Source organism: Eubalaena glacialis, chromosome 8, assembly GCF_028564815.1.
Source record: "Eubalaena glacialis isolate mEubGla1 chromosome 8, mEubGla1.1.hap2.+ XY, whole genome shotgun sequence".
NCBI classification, from domain to species: domain Eukaryota; kingdom Metazoa; phylum Chordata; class Mammalia; order Artiodactyla; family Balaenidae; genus Eubalaena; species Eubalaena glacialis.
In genome coordinates this window covers 126,560,573-126,578,320 of record NC_083723.1, presented here as the reverse complement: position 1 = coordinate 126,578,320, position 17,748 = coordinate 126,560,573, and the positions used below count along the sequence as shown (strand labels likewise).

General features: G+C 45.7%; 1 protein-coding gene and 1 pseudogene across 1 annotated transcript; one reads left to right on the top strand and one right to left on the bottom strand.

Moving 5' to 3' along the window:
* Nucleotides 1-6,751: 6,751 nt before the first annotated feature.
* On the bottom strand, nucleotides 6,752-17,639 carry HTR5A (5-hydroxytryptamine receptor 5A). Its single transcript, XM_061198213.1, has 2 exons — nucleotides 16,899-17,639; nucleotides 6,752-7,084 (listed from the first exon to the last, which is right to left on the bottom strand). The coding sequence occupies exons 1-2, from the start codon at nucleotides 17,637-17,639 to the stop codon at nucleotides 6,752-6,754; spliced, it is 1,074 nt and encodes a 357-aa protein (XP_061054196.1).
* LOC133096698 (basic proline-rich protein-like) overlaps nucleotides 17,638-17,748 on the top strand; it is a 29,873-nt pseudogene continuing 29,762 nt past the window's right edge.

The window sequence follows — 17,748 nt, the reverse complement described above, 5'->3', positions numbered from 1 at the left end:
TTCCCAAGGTGTTTATATTAGAAACCTACTTTCTTTTGTATCTAGAGAGAGAAAATTCACAATTTTTAGGACGTCATCCCCTCAGAAAAGTCCCCATTGGGATTGTGGCCCCACGGAGCAGAGATAAAATGCAGTATTAGTGAGGTAATAACTAAGCCAGCATGCTTTATGGCTCCTTGTTATCCAGTGATGGGAGAGAGGAAAACCGTCTGAGCCACAGTGTCTAGTTTCTTCTATTAAGAGTCTTGCAGAGAATGTATGCACTTGATGGAAGGGTCCTATTGCTAAACCAGTTTGAAAGCCAGTCACTTGAGCTATTGATCTCTGCCTAAAGGAGTCACACCAAAATCATCCCTAAAATAAAAGCCAGCTGCCCTGGGATGGGAGCCCACCTCACCGGATTATCCTTCCACATCTTGCTCGGCCTGGGCTTTAAGAGAAAGCTGGGGTTGGGCCCTGTGGGTCAGAGAAAACTTCTCCTTCAGTATATTCTTCACTTCTTGCTCCCTTCAAATCATAGACAGGGTAAAATTATAGGGGGTTTTCTTTTAAATGGCTTTTCTTTTTCTAAGTGTGTAAACAGGTAGAGCTCTGGCTCCCATTCCCAGTCTGAGCCTTTTGGGAAGGTTCTCCCTGAGCATCAAGGCTCCATTTATCTTCTAAAGCGAGACTCCAGATTCTCTTGAATAATCCCCCAAGAGTGAAGTCTCAACATTCCTTGCTTCTCCTCCCCTGACGGAAAACCTGAGGCCCAGCATCCCAGGAGTGGTCCGTGCAGGGTGGCCCTGATCAGTGGGGAGTGTGATTTGCACAGCCACTGGCAAGGTGGCATATTTTGGGTGATGTGGGTATTGCCACCACCCACAGTTACTGGGAAATGCTACAGCCAACTTCTCAAAAGGAACTGCCCTGCTGATTTCTAAATAAGTTCAGTCTGGGTTGTCTGTGCAGTAAGCCACGTGTTAAGTCCCACATTCTACTGCTTGCTGTGGAACTCGGTGCTGACTGAGGGGTCAGAATGGCCATTAGTAACAGGTGAAAATCCTTATAAGTGCTCTGTGATGGAGCAAGGCCCGCTGGGAGAGGGCCCATGTAATTCTGGCCTTCTACTGCCAATGCAGCGACCTTTTCATGGGCTTAATCTCTGGGTCAATTCAAGTTTCCTAATGGCCTACCATGAACTTCCGAAGAATTCATGGGAAAGGAAGGTGGCTGCTAAAGGAAAATGAATCTCTCTTCCAGAATCTGCTGTGAGTCAGGAGCAGGAAAGTGACAGGTAAACATGCTTCTTGCTACAAATAGCAACACTCAAACTTTGACTTAAATATGAAGGGAAATGTGTGACCTCTCAACACAAATTTGAGGGGCAGCTGGGCTTCAGGCATGAAAATTACAGTTTCGTTCCTTCCACCTGTGGAGAGAGAATAAACCGGCCCCCTCTTTGTGAAAGGAAAGCTGCTCAGATTCTTTAGAGGTCATGGTTACTGAGGGCTCTGGTTTGAAGACTAGCTCTGCCTCATTGAGACTTACCCATTAGTAATCATTACTCAAGATTCACAAGGCTCCCCACCTCAGCTGAGGGCATGTCATAAAGATGACAGTCTTCTTAAGTTAATTTAAGCATGCAGGCATTTTTTAATGCAATCCTCATTAAAAATGCCAAGAGCATTTTATCTGGAGCCAGACAAGTTGATAGTAAGGTCCAGCTGGAAAATAGTATTTAACAATAATGGGAAAACCATGACCATGAAAAACAATAAGAACAATACCTTGATACCTACCGGGAATCCTGACAAACCCTGAAGGCTGTGTGGGCAGAGAGCCTGGCACCGGTGCGGGAGGAGAGGAGCAGCCCAGCAGAGGAGACACTAGCACCCAGGAAGAGAGAGTGTTAGGCTTAGCGGCTGGAGCCGACGGCTCAGGGCTGCAGGTGTTGAAGCCGCTCTGCTGCGTGGAGGGCTTCGGCGCGTTCTGCTTCTGGGTCGTGTTGAAGCTCACACAGCCTAGGGCCCTCTTCCTGGCTGTTCAACTTCGCAGCCTTGTGCGTTCTCTGTAAATCACACGCGTGTTCGCGTGCGCGCACACACGCACGAGCCATCTTCACATTCACCGTATTTTCAGTGACCTTAAGAACCCGTTGGCCCACTTCTCTCTCGTATTCACCTGCTGGCCTTATTTAATACCACAGCTTAATGGCCAGAAGAGTTGGGCTGTTATTTGTGTTCCTCCAATGTGGCTTTGGGCTAACCGACGGCACTTTTCTCCAGCTGCACTTGTGAAACATCCTGTGCATGGCAGGAGTTATTTCCCTAGGTCCTTCCTTTCTTTGACCTGATTAGAACATTAGATTGGTCCTAAAATACAGAAAGAAATTTCAGCTCATAAGATAAACGGCACATTGTCAAAAAGATTCTAAAAGACTATATTTAAACTGGTCCTGTCAAAAGGCTGCCTTGATGAGGGATCGTATTAATTAATGGCGTGGTTTCTTGCTGACCCTAGACCGGCAGGGTGGTTATAAACATCGTCTGTTTGTCTTGTCTGTCCTGCGGCCCCCGTAGTCCAGCCATAGGGATAACTAAGTGTCCTGGGAAAAACGCTACCCACCTTGAGGAGCAGAAAAGAAGGGGAAAGCCAAGTGAGAGATGACCCCTCCTCCTCACCTCTGCCCCCTCGTGCTCCAGCCCACCTTCTCCAGTTTGGGGCCAGGACCTCCCTCCCATCTTAAGGTGCCTGGTCAAGACAGAGGCACCCTTGGTGGGAGACAGGCAGCCTGCCTGAGGCCAGACAGGAGGCCTTGGTGAGCCAGACCCCCTCCTCCTCAAGCTCACGGTGAAACTCCGACCTGTGGGACTCTGACCTGCCCTCCTTGCAAGTGAGGATACACCCCCTGCAGGAGTGTGCCCGGGCTGCCTCAGCAAAGCACCACAGACCTGGCAGTTTAAACAAAAGAACTTCATTCTCTCGCACTTCTGGAGGCTAGAAGTCAAGGTCAAGGTGTGGGCAGGGCCGGTTCCTCCTGAGGCCTCTCTCCTTGGTGCATGGACTCCGTCCTCCCCGTGTCCTCACAGGGTGTCCCTCTGTGCGTGTCTGTGTCCTGATCTCCTCTTATGAGGACACCAGTCTTATAGGATCAGGGCCCACCCATATGACCTTATTTACCTTCATCACCTCTTTAAAGTAGTTAGATTCTGAGGAACTGGGTGTTAGCGCTTCAACATATGAATTCTGGGGGCGCATAACGGCCCGGACAGCCCCCAAGCTCCGTTTCCAGCAGAGCCAACTGGAGAGAAGGTGGAGACGGGAAGATTGAAGCGACCATGTGTTAGCTGCCACCACTCTCAAGGCCTCCCGTGGATGTCGGGGACTCGGCACTCTTCGTTCCTATAAACAGAAGCATCCAGACTACAGCTAGAGGCAACGTCTCTGCCCAGAATGCACGCAGGGAGTGTGAGCTGCTCGAAATCCAAAGGGCGTGGCAGAACAGAGCTCCCGTGCTGGGGGGCAGACCCTGCAGCGGCCGGACACGGGCTGCCCGGGGGGGTCACAGTTCTCGTCAGGGCCGTGGCCCACGGGGCCGAAGGGCTCCCGAGACTGTGCAGGCCCAGCCTGCGAGCCGCGCCTGGCCCTGTCCCCTGAGTCACTCAGAGGCTGGCTGGGACGGAGGGAGCTCAATTTGAAGAATTGTGCACCAGGTGGCAGAGAGCTGAAGGGGCCAAAGGCTCGTGTCGGTGTCACAGAGGCAGTGACTAGGCGATCAGCTCACCCCAGGGCTGTGGGGAAACAGGATGAGCTGAGAGGAGAGCCCAGGCGAGCCACAGCTGAAGCCTGCGAGGAGGGCCGCACGATGGGGGCGCACTACAGAGAGGCCCGTGGGAAAGGTGCTGCCCCCCGGAGCTTGGGGGGCCTCTGCAGAGCTGGGATTAAGACCTCTGAGGGGAGCTGTGGCTGGCCGGCGCTGGCATCTTCGAGGGAATCCCACGAGGCTAGGAAAAACAGCAGCGTGGAACCCACCGCTGCTGCTGGCATCGCCCCGTTGCTGCTGGGCTGAAGAACCACTCCACCAGCAGCGTGTTTGCAGAGTGAACAACAATTTAGAGAAGCTTATTATGAGGCATCAGGGAGAATCCCCAGCCTGTGATTTCATAGAAGATGGGAAGGGCAACACAGCACACTTCACCGAAAGTCATGTGGTTTAGGCATTTGTGGTACAGAAGTTAACCTCAAGTATCTTTCCATATCAGCACAAGGGGGCCGGGTCACTTTACTGGCGTGATCTACAGGAGCTGAAATAAAGGGCGCAGGAGAAGCTCGTCTTAGATACCTGTTTGAGGACTTGCTAGAAATCCGCCCACTTCTCTGAGTACTTCATCCAATAAAAGTGGTTATGACATCATGGCACAAGGAGTAGGGGCTGAGGTTTTTATGTTACCTACCGTTTATGATTCACCCTGTTTACCTGATAAGACACTAGCAGTCAAAAGTAAGTGCAAGTGTTTCACAGATACTGCAGTTGCACCCTGGACACGCCAGCTCAATCACCATTTGCACCTTGTAATATTTCCTACCCAGACATAAACAATTTTCAGTGTTGAAATAGAAGCAAAATAACTCAGTAATTGCCACTTCTTCCTTCTCATAGACAGTGTTTCTTGCTCTGGGTCGCACATTCAGAGTGTGTTTTATACAACGTATGTTTTAAGTAACACCTGGGAGGTGCTAAATATATATTGAACAGCAATAGTAAAGGGCCTTACTCATCTTATGGAAATACTAATAATCTCAGCGGGAGATTGAAATTGATATTAATAACATATGTCTCCAGCGAAGTGTACAGAATCCTGGAGAAGTCAAGGAGTATTAGAAGCCACCAGACAATGTGGCACATCCTCCTAAAGCTTCACTTTAGTAAAAAGTTTGAAGGAAATAAAGCTTTTTTTAAAACAGTAAGGGTAGGTCAGACACTGAAATTATAGAGTAAGATGAAAAATTTCATGTAGACTTTCAGATAGAATAGACTTTAAAAATTTTTGCCCTTGATTCTGATGTCGTATCTCCAGGTCCCCATGTCTGAGTTTATTCTTCTCTGCCATGGGGGACTTAATGAAGTTTTGGAAGTGGGGAAGGAAACTTGAATAAGTGAACAGTTTGTATTTTAAAATATTTGTGAGTTTAGTGCTTCAAGTGATATATACAGAAAGAAGGAAAAATCTAAGGATTTTTCCAAGTAAATTCTTCAAGGAATTTGCTCCAATGTGTAGATAAGATATCTGCATTTAGCACTGTCAGTGACTATCAGACTTCACAAGTGGTGTAACGTTTCCTTATCTGATCACGTTCTTTGAATGAAAGCCATCTTTGCAGTAAATGCAAGGCTAAACTTCAAAGCAAGACCACAGATGGACATAAATTTCCTATTTTTAAAATCTTAATTGATATAGCTTAGTATGTACAAAATAATACATATAATAATATATACGTGTTGTAATAATTCAAAGAGTTATAATACATAATTTTTAAATCCATGCATTCAAAGAATCAGGGACATTGCAGACCACAAGCAGTTTTATTGTCCAGGGTCTTTTTAAAGTTTTGTATAACGGCTAGGGTTTTGTAAGATCATATAAACACTGCATCATCATTTGTCTTGCCTCATGGTTATATAAAAGTGTTAATTTGCAGAGGACTGAGACCACCTTTTACCATTTTTCTGCTTTCTCATTAGTTACCAGTGTTGGCCTCACAGCAGGTATTTACGTACCAATGAATAATAGCTAGCAAATTAATCAACGATCTCCTTAAAGTGCATATGTTTGGTGAATATGCCTTCATAGTCCTTGGTTACGAAACTATATTTAAGAAGTCAACAACTTCGTGACAGTTGTGTTACTCTAATTTCATGATCTGAGGATAAAAGTCTTTGTTCAGCAACATTTGAATAAATTCCATACAAATGGAACCCATAGTAAATAAGCAAGTTTGACAGATTCTGCGGAACTAGTAGATATTTCTGTGTTGTGAACAGTTGCTTCGAAGTAGAAGGAGGTATTTGATTTGACTTGTAGTTCCTGTTCCAAGTTGATGGGTTGCATTTTAGAATAAACTCGCCAATTGGAACATTTGCCTCCTCGGTAGGTTTGGTGTGTGCGTGTGTGGTTGCCATAAATAAAACCATAAAGCCGTACTGCCTGGTCTTGCAGATGTGGCTGTGTACTTTAATATGTCTGGAGACAATCTTTTGTGGCCAAATATTGGGACACACACAGTAAGTATTAGGGTATACTTCCTAGGACTGTAGGATGGAATATTCGAAATGGGGACTCTTCCAGGAAACTTGCAATTATGGTTTCCTGTTCCCCAGATGTGCCCATTGTGACTTCTTATTCACTGTTTCCTGTCTGTTCTCAACCTGCCCATATTGGTTTATCTCCTGCCTCTCGTCTGCCTGGTTTGACTTCCCTGGGACGAGGACAGGAACAGGGCTGGAGTGGGTTTTGAAGAGAAAGGGCACTTCGTGGCCAGGTCCGTGGCTGTTAGGTGCGGAGTGGGGCATAGCAGGTAAACTGGATAAACGGGGTCCCCGGTACTGCCTGCGGAGACTCGCGTTCCTGCCCGCAGTGCAGAAGTGAGGTGCTCAGCTCCGAGGACCACCCTGGGGAACCTGAAGGCTTGTCTCTTCCAGCTGGTGCCGGGTGAGGATGGGGAAAGAGACGGAGCTCAGGGAGACTTCCTGCCTGTGCCGGCCTCGCAGTCACTGGTGCCTGGAGAAGAAGTTCTTGAAGGCGCTGTTGTAGTTCTTGTTGAAGGCCGTGTAGATCAGGGGGTTGAAGAAAGAGTTGGAGTAGCCGAGCCACAGGAAGACGCTCTTCCAGGTGGCGGGGATGTCACAGGAGCACAGGGGGCTGACGAGCTCCGTGGTGAAGAAGGGGATCCAGCAGAGCACAAACACCCCAATGAGGATACCCACCATTAGGGCGGCTCTCTGCTCCTTCTGTGCTCGCCATGTGTCCCCTCCTGTCTGGAAGGTGACGCTGGCGTGGCGGACGGTGAACACCGTCTCGGGTTGCCGAGCGGAGGCCTTCACCTGGAAAAGGTAAGCAGAAGCTTCAGGAAGAGCCACCTCTTCATGCCTGCTGGGTCTGGGTGGGCTGAACCCAGACACGGGTGGGCGTGAGTCCCGCACAGCCACTTGAAGAGAAAGTCCTCAGTTGTCCGGTGCAGGGACCGGGCAGCATGTGGGGACCACCCTCAGCTATGAAAACGTGCTGACAGAGCTGGGTGTTTGCTTACATCTTAGAAATGGAGGGAAAATAGGAACGTCTGCAATAATGCAACGACGATGGAGTCCCTGTTGCCGTCTGTTTAACAGGGAACAACAGAAATGAGCAGGTCATGCAGTATATACGGTTTATGACCACGGAACACGAGTAGTCAGAAGCCCGCTAAATCCTTATCAAACCCTGTACACTTAGGACCCAATATTCCAAAATCTATAACTTTCTGGGTTTCTGTGAATCCCCTCTAAAAAGTTAGAATTTTCTAGAACTTTTCTTCTGGTATAAGGTTCCTACTGCTGTGCTTCCAGAACATATTCTACTGTTTGGGACAGTTCACTCACCAGGATGTTTATCTCCTTGTTTATTCTGTGTTCCGCCCCCTCCCCCAACTTTTATGCAAAACAGAGACTCTAAACCCAGAGTCCCTCCACGTAGGTTCTCTCACGTCCTCTGGAAGGCAGGTTCCCACTGAACTACGTTCTCCAGCTTCACATGCCTTCTCTAAGGGGGTGGAATTCCTGGGAAAGGAAGCTCTTTCCTCCATTCCAGCCCTATTTTTTAGATCTTTGGGGAACTGGAATAAGGGGTCTGATGATGAGGCCCCCTAAATATAAGGAAATTGCAGTGGGCTGATTTGCTAAGTGAGCAAATTAGTTGCTCCAGTCACAATGTGGGACAGTTTCTGGGTCGATCAGTCATTCACTAGTGGTGAGACTACCCTGACATTAAATCCTCTTCTTCCCAACTCCAGCCTTCTGTGACCCCCGTATGCTTGAAAAGGAGAATTACCCAGCTCGCACCCCAGCAGCACACAACCTTTTAGGCAACGGACTAGGTCAGAAGGTCTGTCTCTTTAATCTAACCCATGTAACCAGTTCATGGCTACATCTATAAATTGGAGTCAAGAGGAACTAACTTACCTATCACATAGAATAACTGAGCTGAAAATAGGAACACTATAGTTAAGGGAATGTTAGCTCGTGTATGAATTATTAAATTTATGTGATAGCCTTCCTGTCATCTGTTTGAAAAACAGTGAAACCCCAAGTATTATACAATTAAACAGAAGATCGTGAATATTGAAACAAATAGTTCCTTTTTCTGCAACCCTTAAAAGCATATATAAAATAAATGAAAATTTCTCTCTCCCAGTCTCACCCCTGGATGGAACCATAGTTACCTTTCTTATTTATTAGTGTATATCTGGCAATGCATTTCAGGGAGTTAATTTATAGAAATGCAAACACAGTTTTAGTTTCATTTTTCGGCATAAAGAAAATAGGGAAAACTACCAATTTCCTTAATAAAACTCAATCGCAAAATGGCATCAAGGCAGCCATTTCCCAAAGATGGCAATGGAAGAATAATTCTGGTCCTGACTCTTAAATCCCTAAGAAATTCTCCTTCCTTTCAGACCTTTTCACTGGTAAGACTGGCCACTCAGGGTTGTGACGCCATTGAGACCACCCGTTAATTCTCTACAGCACACCTGGTGTAAAAGCGGAACATTTAAACCAGACTCAAAGGCCCTGGGGTAACAGTAGAAATAAATACAGCAACACATAACTAGATATTCTGGCTTTTGAGCTATGACAAACTCTAGGGACTCTCTCCACCCCTCCCATCCCCGCTCCCTGTCTGCCTTCCCTGTGATCAGTGCCTTTTCAGGTTGACTCCAGAAGCCCATGCTTAGTCCTTTAGATACTCAAATTCCAGTTGCAAGACACAATGAGCCCCACGATTGGACTACCAGGGTAAGACCAGTCTTCTACGAAGGGTGAGATACACCCCCAGTGCTACATGTTCTATTTGTAGGAGTTTGCTATTGCATAATGGAAAAAGTTGCAAGGTTTCCGTTCTGAGGAGCCGTCTTCTCTCCTAATGATTGACACTGAGAATGCCTGCCTCTCTTGAGACTCTGCTGGTACATTCAGACACAGTCCTGACCTGTATCCAAAGGGGCTGCCATATCAGAATGTAGCACAGTACCTCATCATTCGTCCGAGAGACACAGGATCACAGGGTTGTTTGTTATCCAGGTGTAGTGTAGGATATGAATATTTCTATAGCCCAAGTATTATAAGACAGTTTTATGGAAACCCATCACTTCAAATCATAGTCCTCGTAAGGGAATGTTAAGTGCCGTTAAGTGTGGGCCTGCTTGTGCGGGTATTTGGCAGTTGTGCTATGAAATGCTGGATTCTTCCAGTATAATGTACCCAGGTTCTTATGAGCTGTTCCCAAACCTAGCATGCGTTCATTGTATCTACAAGAATTTTCCACTGTGTGATAGTTCTGATGTTGCATAAGTGTACTCTTAAAGACTTCCCCGTTACTTTATTCCTAAGCTTGTCTTCAGGATGATTTCTTTCTGTCAGTAGGGCCCACAGGCATTCTATCCACGGTCCTTTTCACTGAGCTCTTAGCACAGCAGTTTGGGAGCACATTCGCTGGGCCCCTTTCCAGCAAAGAATCTAAATTCCTTTTTAACAGTTCTTTTAATGTTTCATGGGGTCTTCTCCCACTTCTTAGAATTCTATTTTGAATTCAAGTTAAACTTTTTTTCCTAAATACATTGTTTTTGTGGTTTGCTTTGAGTAAGGAATTTTCATAGGTTAGAGAACTCCGTGTTTCTCGGAAAAGCACACTCTCTATGACCTTGATGAGAAATGTTGAGCATTTTATGGGTCCCTCTCTTGTGTGGCATTCAATACCAGCTCACTTGGTGAGAGTGTCGTTTGTCTGAAGTGGCTCTTCTGGGACAGCGGAGGCTCCGCTGGGAGGAGGGGCTTTGCGGTTGGGGAACTTCAGGCTCCCGATGTCGGTAGGTGGTTGATTTGGTTGCTCACCCTATGGCTTTCTGACTTCCAGACTCCTTAGCTCTTTGCTCATCGACGATTGCAGTCAAGCACTTAATCAAGTCTGGAGAATAGACTCTAGTGATTACTCTGTCAATTACTCATCATGGTCGTTAGTAGATTCACAGAAAGAGAGGTAATGGGGCAAAAAAAGGTGAACATTCAAGCCAAATTGCACCTTTCCCATCTATCTTTGAAGTGCTATATCATTTAAAGCACAAACCTCACAATTTAAGATTCACATGAAAAAATTTTCTAAGTGAACAATTAGCCTCACATCTCCAAATAAGTGAATTTTGGGGGGGACATGTACCTGTGAGTTAGACTTCTCATTCTTCCAAAATGGTTATGTGTTAAATAACTATTTACTGGTTAATCATAAATCTAGCATGTTCTTTTATTTCCTCGAACTATTTTGCTTCACCTCCCTATTAATATCGCAGATGATCAATAGATTATCATCAGATGTGGGTATTGAAATTAAGGGGTGAAGACTCTTACCTTGGAAGTGCGGCTTCAGGTGATTTGCAGGTGAGACCAGGTCATTGTCACAATGTAAGATGTACTGATGGGTCAGGATGTTCAAGCTAGAAATGATCTTACCCATTTAAGGAGGGCTCCACGAGGGGCAGAATAAGAACATTCCCACAAACTGAGCAGAAGACCAGCTATTCTGTAGCTGTGGTGACAAAGAGCCTTGCTACTTGTTTAAACCCCTTCAGTGGATCAAGGACATGCAGCTGTGTGAATATACACCTGCAAACCATCCAGTCGGTGTCAGCCCTCACTTCTGAAAGTCAGCCAGTTAGGGCGGGACTCACCCCAATAAGAGCATCTCTGAGCTGCAGTCAACCAACAGCAGTCTCACATAGTAACCTCACTCTGGGGATGTCAGCTCACTGCTCCCCTGAATGTCCTCCAGTCCCTGAACTCAACACTGTCCCCGATCCCCATAGATGATGGGCATTCTGCTCTGTCAGACGGTGCCTGACAAGTGTAGCTTTCTCTTACTATAGTAAGGAGTATTTGTATTTCAGATACTATGTGGTGGTTGTATCATCCTTGGACAGTCGAGAGAGTCCACTGAGGTCATTTTGTGGATCCTCCACAGGATTCTTGGACTGCAGGTGCATTCACTGTGCCCCAGACTCCAGTTGCCTTTGGATCTGCAGATGTGCATCAGTCTCAATGAGCTGAGTTCCAGCCAGCTCCACTGGGCTCTTCTCACTCTGTGTCTTTTGTTATACAAGGATTTGTAAACAAATGTGTCTTTGAATAAGATCATTCAGCTTAGGTCTTTGTATCAAGTAACTAGACCTTTGTTTGAGAGGTGCACCATTTGGTAATTGACTTACATTTTTGTGTAAGACTATTAGATCTCTTGTCTTGGAGGTATACCATTTAGTGAAAATTTTTATGCCATAACCTACTTACTATATTGTTGTTTTCTTTGTTTTCGCTGTTGTTTGTCTAAATATGCAAAGCCTTGTTTTCATAGGTTGGTTTGTTTTTTGTGCTTGAATACCTTTTTTTTTCTGTTGAATATAAAAAGGATTGTTCTATAAGGCATTGGCTTGATAAGCTCTAATCCATTCCAAGGCAGATCTGAAGGCTAATGATGTGGGGACTGTTAGATTTATGACCAATTTGTGAAAAAGCAATTGATCAAACTTTGCTTTGGGTTCTTCACAATACTTAAGTGAGGGCACTCGCTATCTTGTCAATTTATGAAAAAAAAATGTCACCTTGTCTAGTTGGTATTCCAGCTCATTGGATTGGTGGTCATATGGCCCCTTCTTGGCCTCTGGTCAAGGATCTGAGACACCATTCACAAGCACAAACTGTTGGCCAACTGTAGTGGCCTTTTTCTTGTGTGTCATGTTTTGTCTAAGTCAAAGTCGCAACCTTCTCCTTTGTGAACTTCTATTTCCTATTTTAAATTGCACTATAATGCTAATTCTTGCACTTCTCTTGATAAATGTGAAAGAAAATTTTTTTACTTAATGAGGAATTTGTGAAAGTCGAAGTCAATAAATTAACATATTTAAGATCAACTCTAGAAAAATTAGAAGACAAACACTAAACAGTTGAGAGTCAGCTTCTTTAGTTGTTCTGCTAAGACCTTAAAACAAAATTCTAACTCTAAGTTAGTCTCAAAGATTTTGTAACTTTCCAAAACCTCCCCACCTTGCACATCTACATCTCCCGTATTTCTACTCAGCTTTACCTGACCTCCTAAATGAACTATCCTTTCTTCAGGGATTTTCTCAGGAAAAACAAAATCACATTGTAAAATTGCCAGACAAGAAGTCAAATCTATAGAATTTCAATTAAAACCTTGGTCTAGAGCTAAGATACAGGCTATAATTAAGAATTTTTCTAAACTTCAGGGAGAAGGGCAAAATATTGCTGTAGAATTTAGACTTTTTTAAGAGTACTGAACAAAATTCTTATTGTCCTGGACTACAGATCAGCAGCAACTAGTTAATTAAAATCTCCCTCAGATGAGGAAAAATATTTAAAACTAGAAGGATAGAAAAAAGAGCTATATAACCCAGCTGTGGAAATTTAAAATATAAAAATATAAAATACTTAAAGCAATTTCAGAAGCCTTTCTTTTAAGAGAAGATTAAATAAGGATTCAAAATTGTAAACTAAGTATAGAAAATAGACTTCAGAAAACTTTCAAGCAGTATTCTGATGTAAACCCAACAGCTGAAGTATAATCTTGTCCTGTCTTTCTATAAATGGGCTCAAACCTGAATTAGGGAATTTAATAAGAAAAAATAAATTTAAATGTGAAATTGCCAATTTAGAAAATATCCAATATGGGGCTAGACATTTCCAGATATCCTTAGAAAGTAAATAATACAAGATATGGCTCTCTAGATAAAACATTCAAAAGCACCTCTGTTTTCAAAGATTTGGGAGCCTAGACAAGAACACCTGTGAATATTGTCAGCAGAAGAATCCTTGAAAGAATCAATGTCCCCTATTGGCTAAAAATCAAAATGACAACTATCTAAAATCTGTCCAGTGAAGTCACTCCAAGGGAGATATTATCACCCAACAACTTCCTGTCCTTCTAAACTTCTAAGGGGAATTGCCTATAATTACAGATGTACAACAGTACAGCTTTCGTGTTTATATGGGTGCCACCATAACTACTATTATCCCCACAATTATAAAACAATAGATCCTTCAGCCTAAAATTTTAAAGTCATCTGAAAAGGAAGCATGCAAATCAACTTGTAATAAGTTTTAAAAAATTGAAAACAGAAAAATATTCTTTAAAAAAATGATTGTACAGATACTGAAATAAGATCATGAGAGACAAATTTATGGTGTGGCTATTTAAAGGGCTTAAGGGAAAGTAAACCTTAGTTAATACAAAAATTCAAGCAATGAAAATCTTTAACAATCCTGTATGCCAACTTGTAACTGATATTTCAGGATCATTATCAGAATACTTTAGTTTCTGTAACACAACTGCAAATTTAATAAGTAGAACCTGCTTCCAGATAAAATGTACTGCTGTCCTTACACATTATCAGATTATAGCTGGTCTGTACATGAAAATGTGTACACTGTATATAATTCAAGACATTACTGAAGAAATACCAATGATCCTAGAGTCCTTATGGACAAAAGACACCACAGACAGAAAGACTAATTAGACCAGAATGCATGAGAGTCCAGATTGATTCTTCCTAGGTTATCATGAATGTGCCTTTTTGTAGCAATGTGAAAATGCTGGGCCATACTCCAGGTGGATTAATTCAACCACATGACACCTATCTAAGAACTATTGCCTATTGAAGCCCACCCCTTAATTCAGTAATCAAGGCTTTGCCTCCTTGCCTCAGAGAAATTACAGGCATCAATTAAACTAGTGTCAGCACATCTTCAGAACTTATATTAAGCCTTTGAATCTTATGTTACCATATGTAGTAAATCCCCATTGCTAACTGAAACCAGCCAACGTTTTCTACTGATTGGTTAACTGTGATTCAGTATCTGTCGTCCAGACCTTTAAACGCTTCTGCACAGCGCTGTTCTGACAGACGGATATGTTGATTGATGTGCAGTCTGAACATCAGATCTCCACAGACGAAACTTCATCTTCAAGGAGAACCAACAACCGTGGTGAAGATTTGGACAGTCCTTGATGGTCTCTGTTGAAGCTTTGGCTGAATGAAGACCAAGATCAGGGGGAGGAGAAGTAAACCTAGGGCGAGTCTGAGTGTTCTGCAGCCTGGATCCAGTCTTGAACGTACTCTGTCGGTCAAGGGCAGTTCCTCTCAGGGGACTTGGTCTTGCAAGCCGTGCCAGTCCCTCACTTCTGAAAGTCAGGCGTCCCGGGACGGACTCACTCCAATAAACTCCCACTGGAGTAACGCCCAACAAACAAAGGTGCTCACACAGATGATGTCAACCCACTCAGACCTCGAAAGCCCCCCAGTCCCTTACACTAGCAAGGCATAAATCCAGCTCTGTCTTCATGTCAGCTCTTCAGTAGTGGTTTCATCAGACTTTGTCAAGGGTGCAAGGCCTATCTCTCTTGTGTTTCCTGTTTTCATCTTGGTGTCTGACAAGGGTTAGGCTTTCAGTATGTATTTGAATAGAACTCTGAAGATACAGAACAGGGAAGAAGCGTTGTGTTTCCCTAGGTAACATAGCTAGTTGGTGGTAAAACTGTACTTAGAAACGTTGGCACCTGCTACCACTGAGAAATCAGGAAGCCTGGTTTTTAATTAACCCTTCACAGTAACATGAAGACAGAGGCAGCACCACATTTTATGCAGAGCCCTGCATCACTTAGAGGCTTTGCAAAGCCAAGGGACCCATTTTTGCAAGTTATCTGGCAGAGAAAGAACATGAAACAATGCTTTGCTTCTGCTCTTTCCAAAGCTGAGCAGTGAAAACCCCTCTTCCTTCCACACTAAGCCCTCTGAGACAGAAGTATAATTGCTTTTCCCTTTTAAAGTTGTTCGGTATTAATTATAAATTGTGTTTACCTGGATAAGTGCCCTGGCAGAAGAGGATCTGTGTAAGGAGGGCCTTGGTGGGCAGCCAGCCCCCTTGTTCCTGACCTGGAATTGGGGTGGATGCACACACACATGGACACTCCAGGCAGTTTGGTGGCACTCTTACCCATCAGCACTCTTTGTCCAGTTTAGAAATCTAATAGGTCGGGGTTTCCCACATTTGGCACTATTAACATTTTGGTCTGAATAGTTCTTTGTCGTTCAGGCTGTCCTGTGTGTTGTACCACGTTTAGCAGCATCCCTGCTCTCTACACGCTAGATGCCATTAGTACCCTGTCCCCAAGTCTGGGTAATCAAAAACATCTCCAGACATTCCAGATATTCCCTGGGGTAGGGGAGGGTAATTTGGGTGAGACTTTTGTTCTAGATAAAAGGACAGGTGCCCTCTGACCCCCTTTTTCCTTCTTGTTTCTAGAATGATGCCCTCCCCTTTCTCCCCTACCTACACCTCTGGTTCCTCTAAGCTTGACTGACTGGTTATACTTGGAATTAGCTACTGACTCTCGAAAAATACAATCATATTGCAGCGTTCACAATGCATGTCTCTCTCACTAGACCAGACTCTTCATAGGCAAAGATGATGTCTTTGTCATTCCTTGACCCCTTGCAGCAAGCCTGCAGTATGTGCTCAGGGTGCTTGATTGAATTTGCTTTGTTGTCCCAGAACCAGTCACAGCAATGGGTGCTGCGAAGTATTCTGATCTAACTTAAATGTGTGAATCAGGTCCAAGGGATCACCCTTGGCAATGAGTGCGGTAGCGGGTGGGCAGCCTGCACAGCCGGTGGATTCACGTGAACTCTTATGGTCCCTGAATCTTGAATCGTAGGGTCAGATTACCAAGAGTGAACAAAAAGGAGGAAAGCGTGGATGGAGAGAAGATGAGAGAAGAGCCCTCACGGGTGCTGTAGCAGTTGCCGTACCTTAAATGCCACTTGTAAAGAGCTGGGCAATTGTCTGCCTTAGCGTTTTAATTTCCTCCTGCAGCTTTACTCATGTCCCGGGAGGCAAGCAAGTGGTCCTCAGCTGCACGCACAGTCTGATCAGGGGTGGGGACAGGCCCAGAAAGTAGCACGACAGGCAGTGGGAGCACATAACGAGGGCAGGCTCTGAGACAGGTGTAAACAGCATCTTTAATCTTGCGTGAGGAGAGGCGGGTGCTGAGCACGACAGTAACCCAGGAGGTACCACACTTCACAAAATTAATTGGCAAAGAAAAAAACAGACTGGGTTGAAACACTACCCTGCTTTGCCTGATGTATGGCAGTCTTCCTGCCAAGTCAGATGACCGTCCCGACTCCCGTCCCGACTCCCTTCCCACCTCCTCAAACACCCCCCACTGTCAATGCAGGAAGCTGCACTTTTCTCTAGTGCAGCCCCAGAAGACACCAACTTCCTCAGGCGTCCTAAAGGATGTTATAGATCCATAGAATTTTCAAGCCTAGTGGGACCCTGTAGAATTATGTAGTCCAGATCCCTCGTTTTGTATATAGGGAAAGAACCCATGAGAGATGACCTGCTCCGTGAATCTGAGCAAGTCAGAGCAGAGTCTGTGACGCTTTCTTTCTCTCTCCCAGTCTACCTCCTTCCCTTCCCCTCCAGCCCCCGCCAAAATACTAAGAAGTCCCACTTTCTACGGATGTGTGGGGAGATGTGCTGGGGATGAGGCCTGGGCAGATGCAAGCCAAGTATTTTTAAGGATCACGTTAACACCCACCTCCACAGCTTCGGATACGGGGGAGACGCTGTTGGCCTTCCGGGGGCCCACGCGGACCTTGGCCGCCTTGTAGATCTTCCAGTACACGAAGAGCACCACGCAGAGCGGCAGGTAGAAGGCGCCCACGGTGGAGAACACGGTGTAGGAGGGCTCGCGGCTCACCTGGCACTCCTCGCTGCCCTCAGAGTAGGTCTCCCCCCAGCCGAAGAGCAGCGGGGCCAGGGAGATGACTGCGGAGAGCGCCCAGGTGAGCGTGATCATTACGTTGGAGACGCGCTTGCGGACGCGCAGCGTGTATTCCAGGTGACGGGTGATGGACCAGTAGCGGTCCAGCGCGATGGCCGTCACATTCCAGATGCTGGCCGTGCAGCAGAGCACGTCGCATGCGATCCAAAGCTGGCACAGCCGCCGGCCCAGCTGCCAGCGGCGCCCGGACAGCTCGTGCACCAGGCTCAGCGGCATGACCAGAGCAGCCACCAGCACGTCCGAGATGGCCATGGATGCCACCAGGTTGTGCGGAACACGATGGAACGTGCGCACGCGGAGAATGGTCGCCAGCACCAGCAGGTTCCAGGCGAACGTCGCTGCCACCAGGAAGCCCAGCAGGGTGAGAACAAGCACGCCGAAGACGGAGAGGAGGGGCAGGCTGGGGCGCGGGTCTTCTGCGTCGAAGCTGCGGTTGGTCTCCAGAGGGGCGGGGGTGGAGAGGATAAAGTAGGTGAGGTTCACGGGCAGATCCATGTCTGGGTCAGGAGGCGGGCTCACCGGTGCGTGGAGAAGGCGCGCTCAGGAGGATGTGTGGTGACCACTGTGTCGGAAGCCACTCCGGACGTTTGTCACCTCTGACCAG

What these genes read in the sequence shown, in the direction of transcription:
- HTR5A (XM_061198213.1), bottom strand. Translation starts at nt 17,639, where the DNA reads ATGGATCTGCCCGTGAACCTCACCTACTTTATCCTCTCCACCCCCGCC. An exon ending in CCGTATCCGAAGCTGTGGAG is followed by an intron (nt 7,085 to 16,898) that starts GTGGGTGTTAAC and finishes TACCTTTTCCAG; the next exon opens with GTGAAGGCCTCCGCTCGGCA.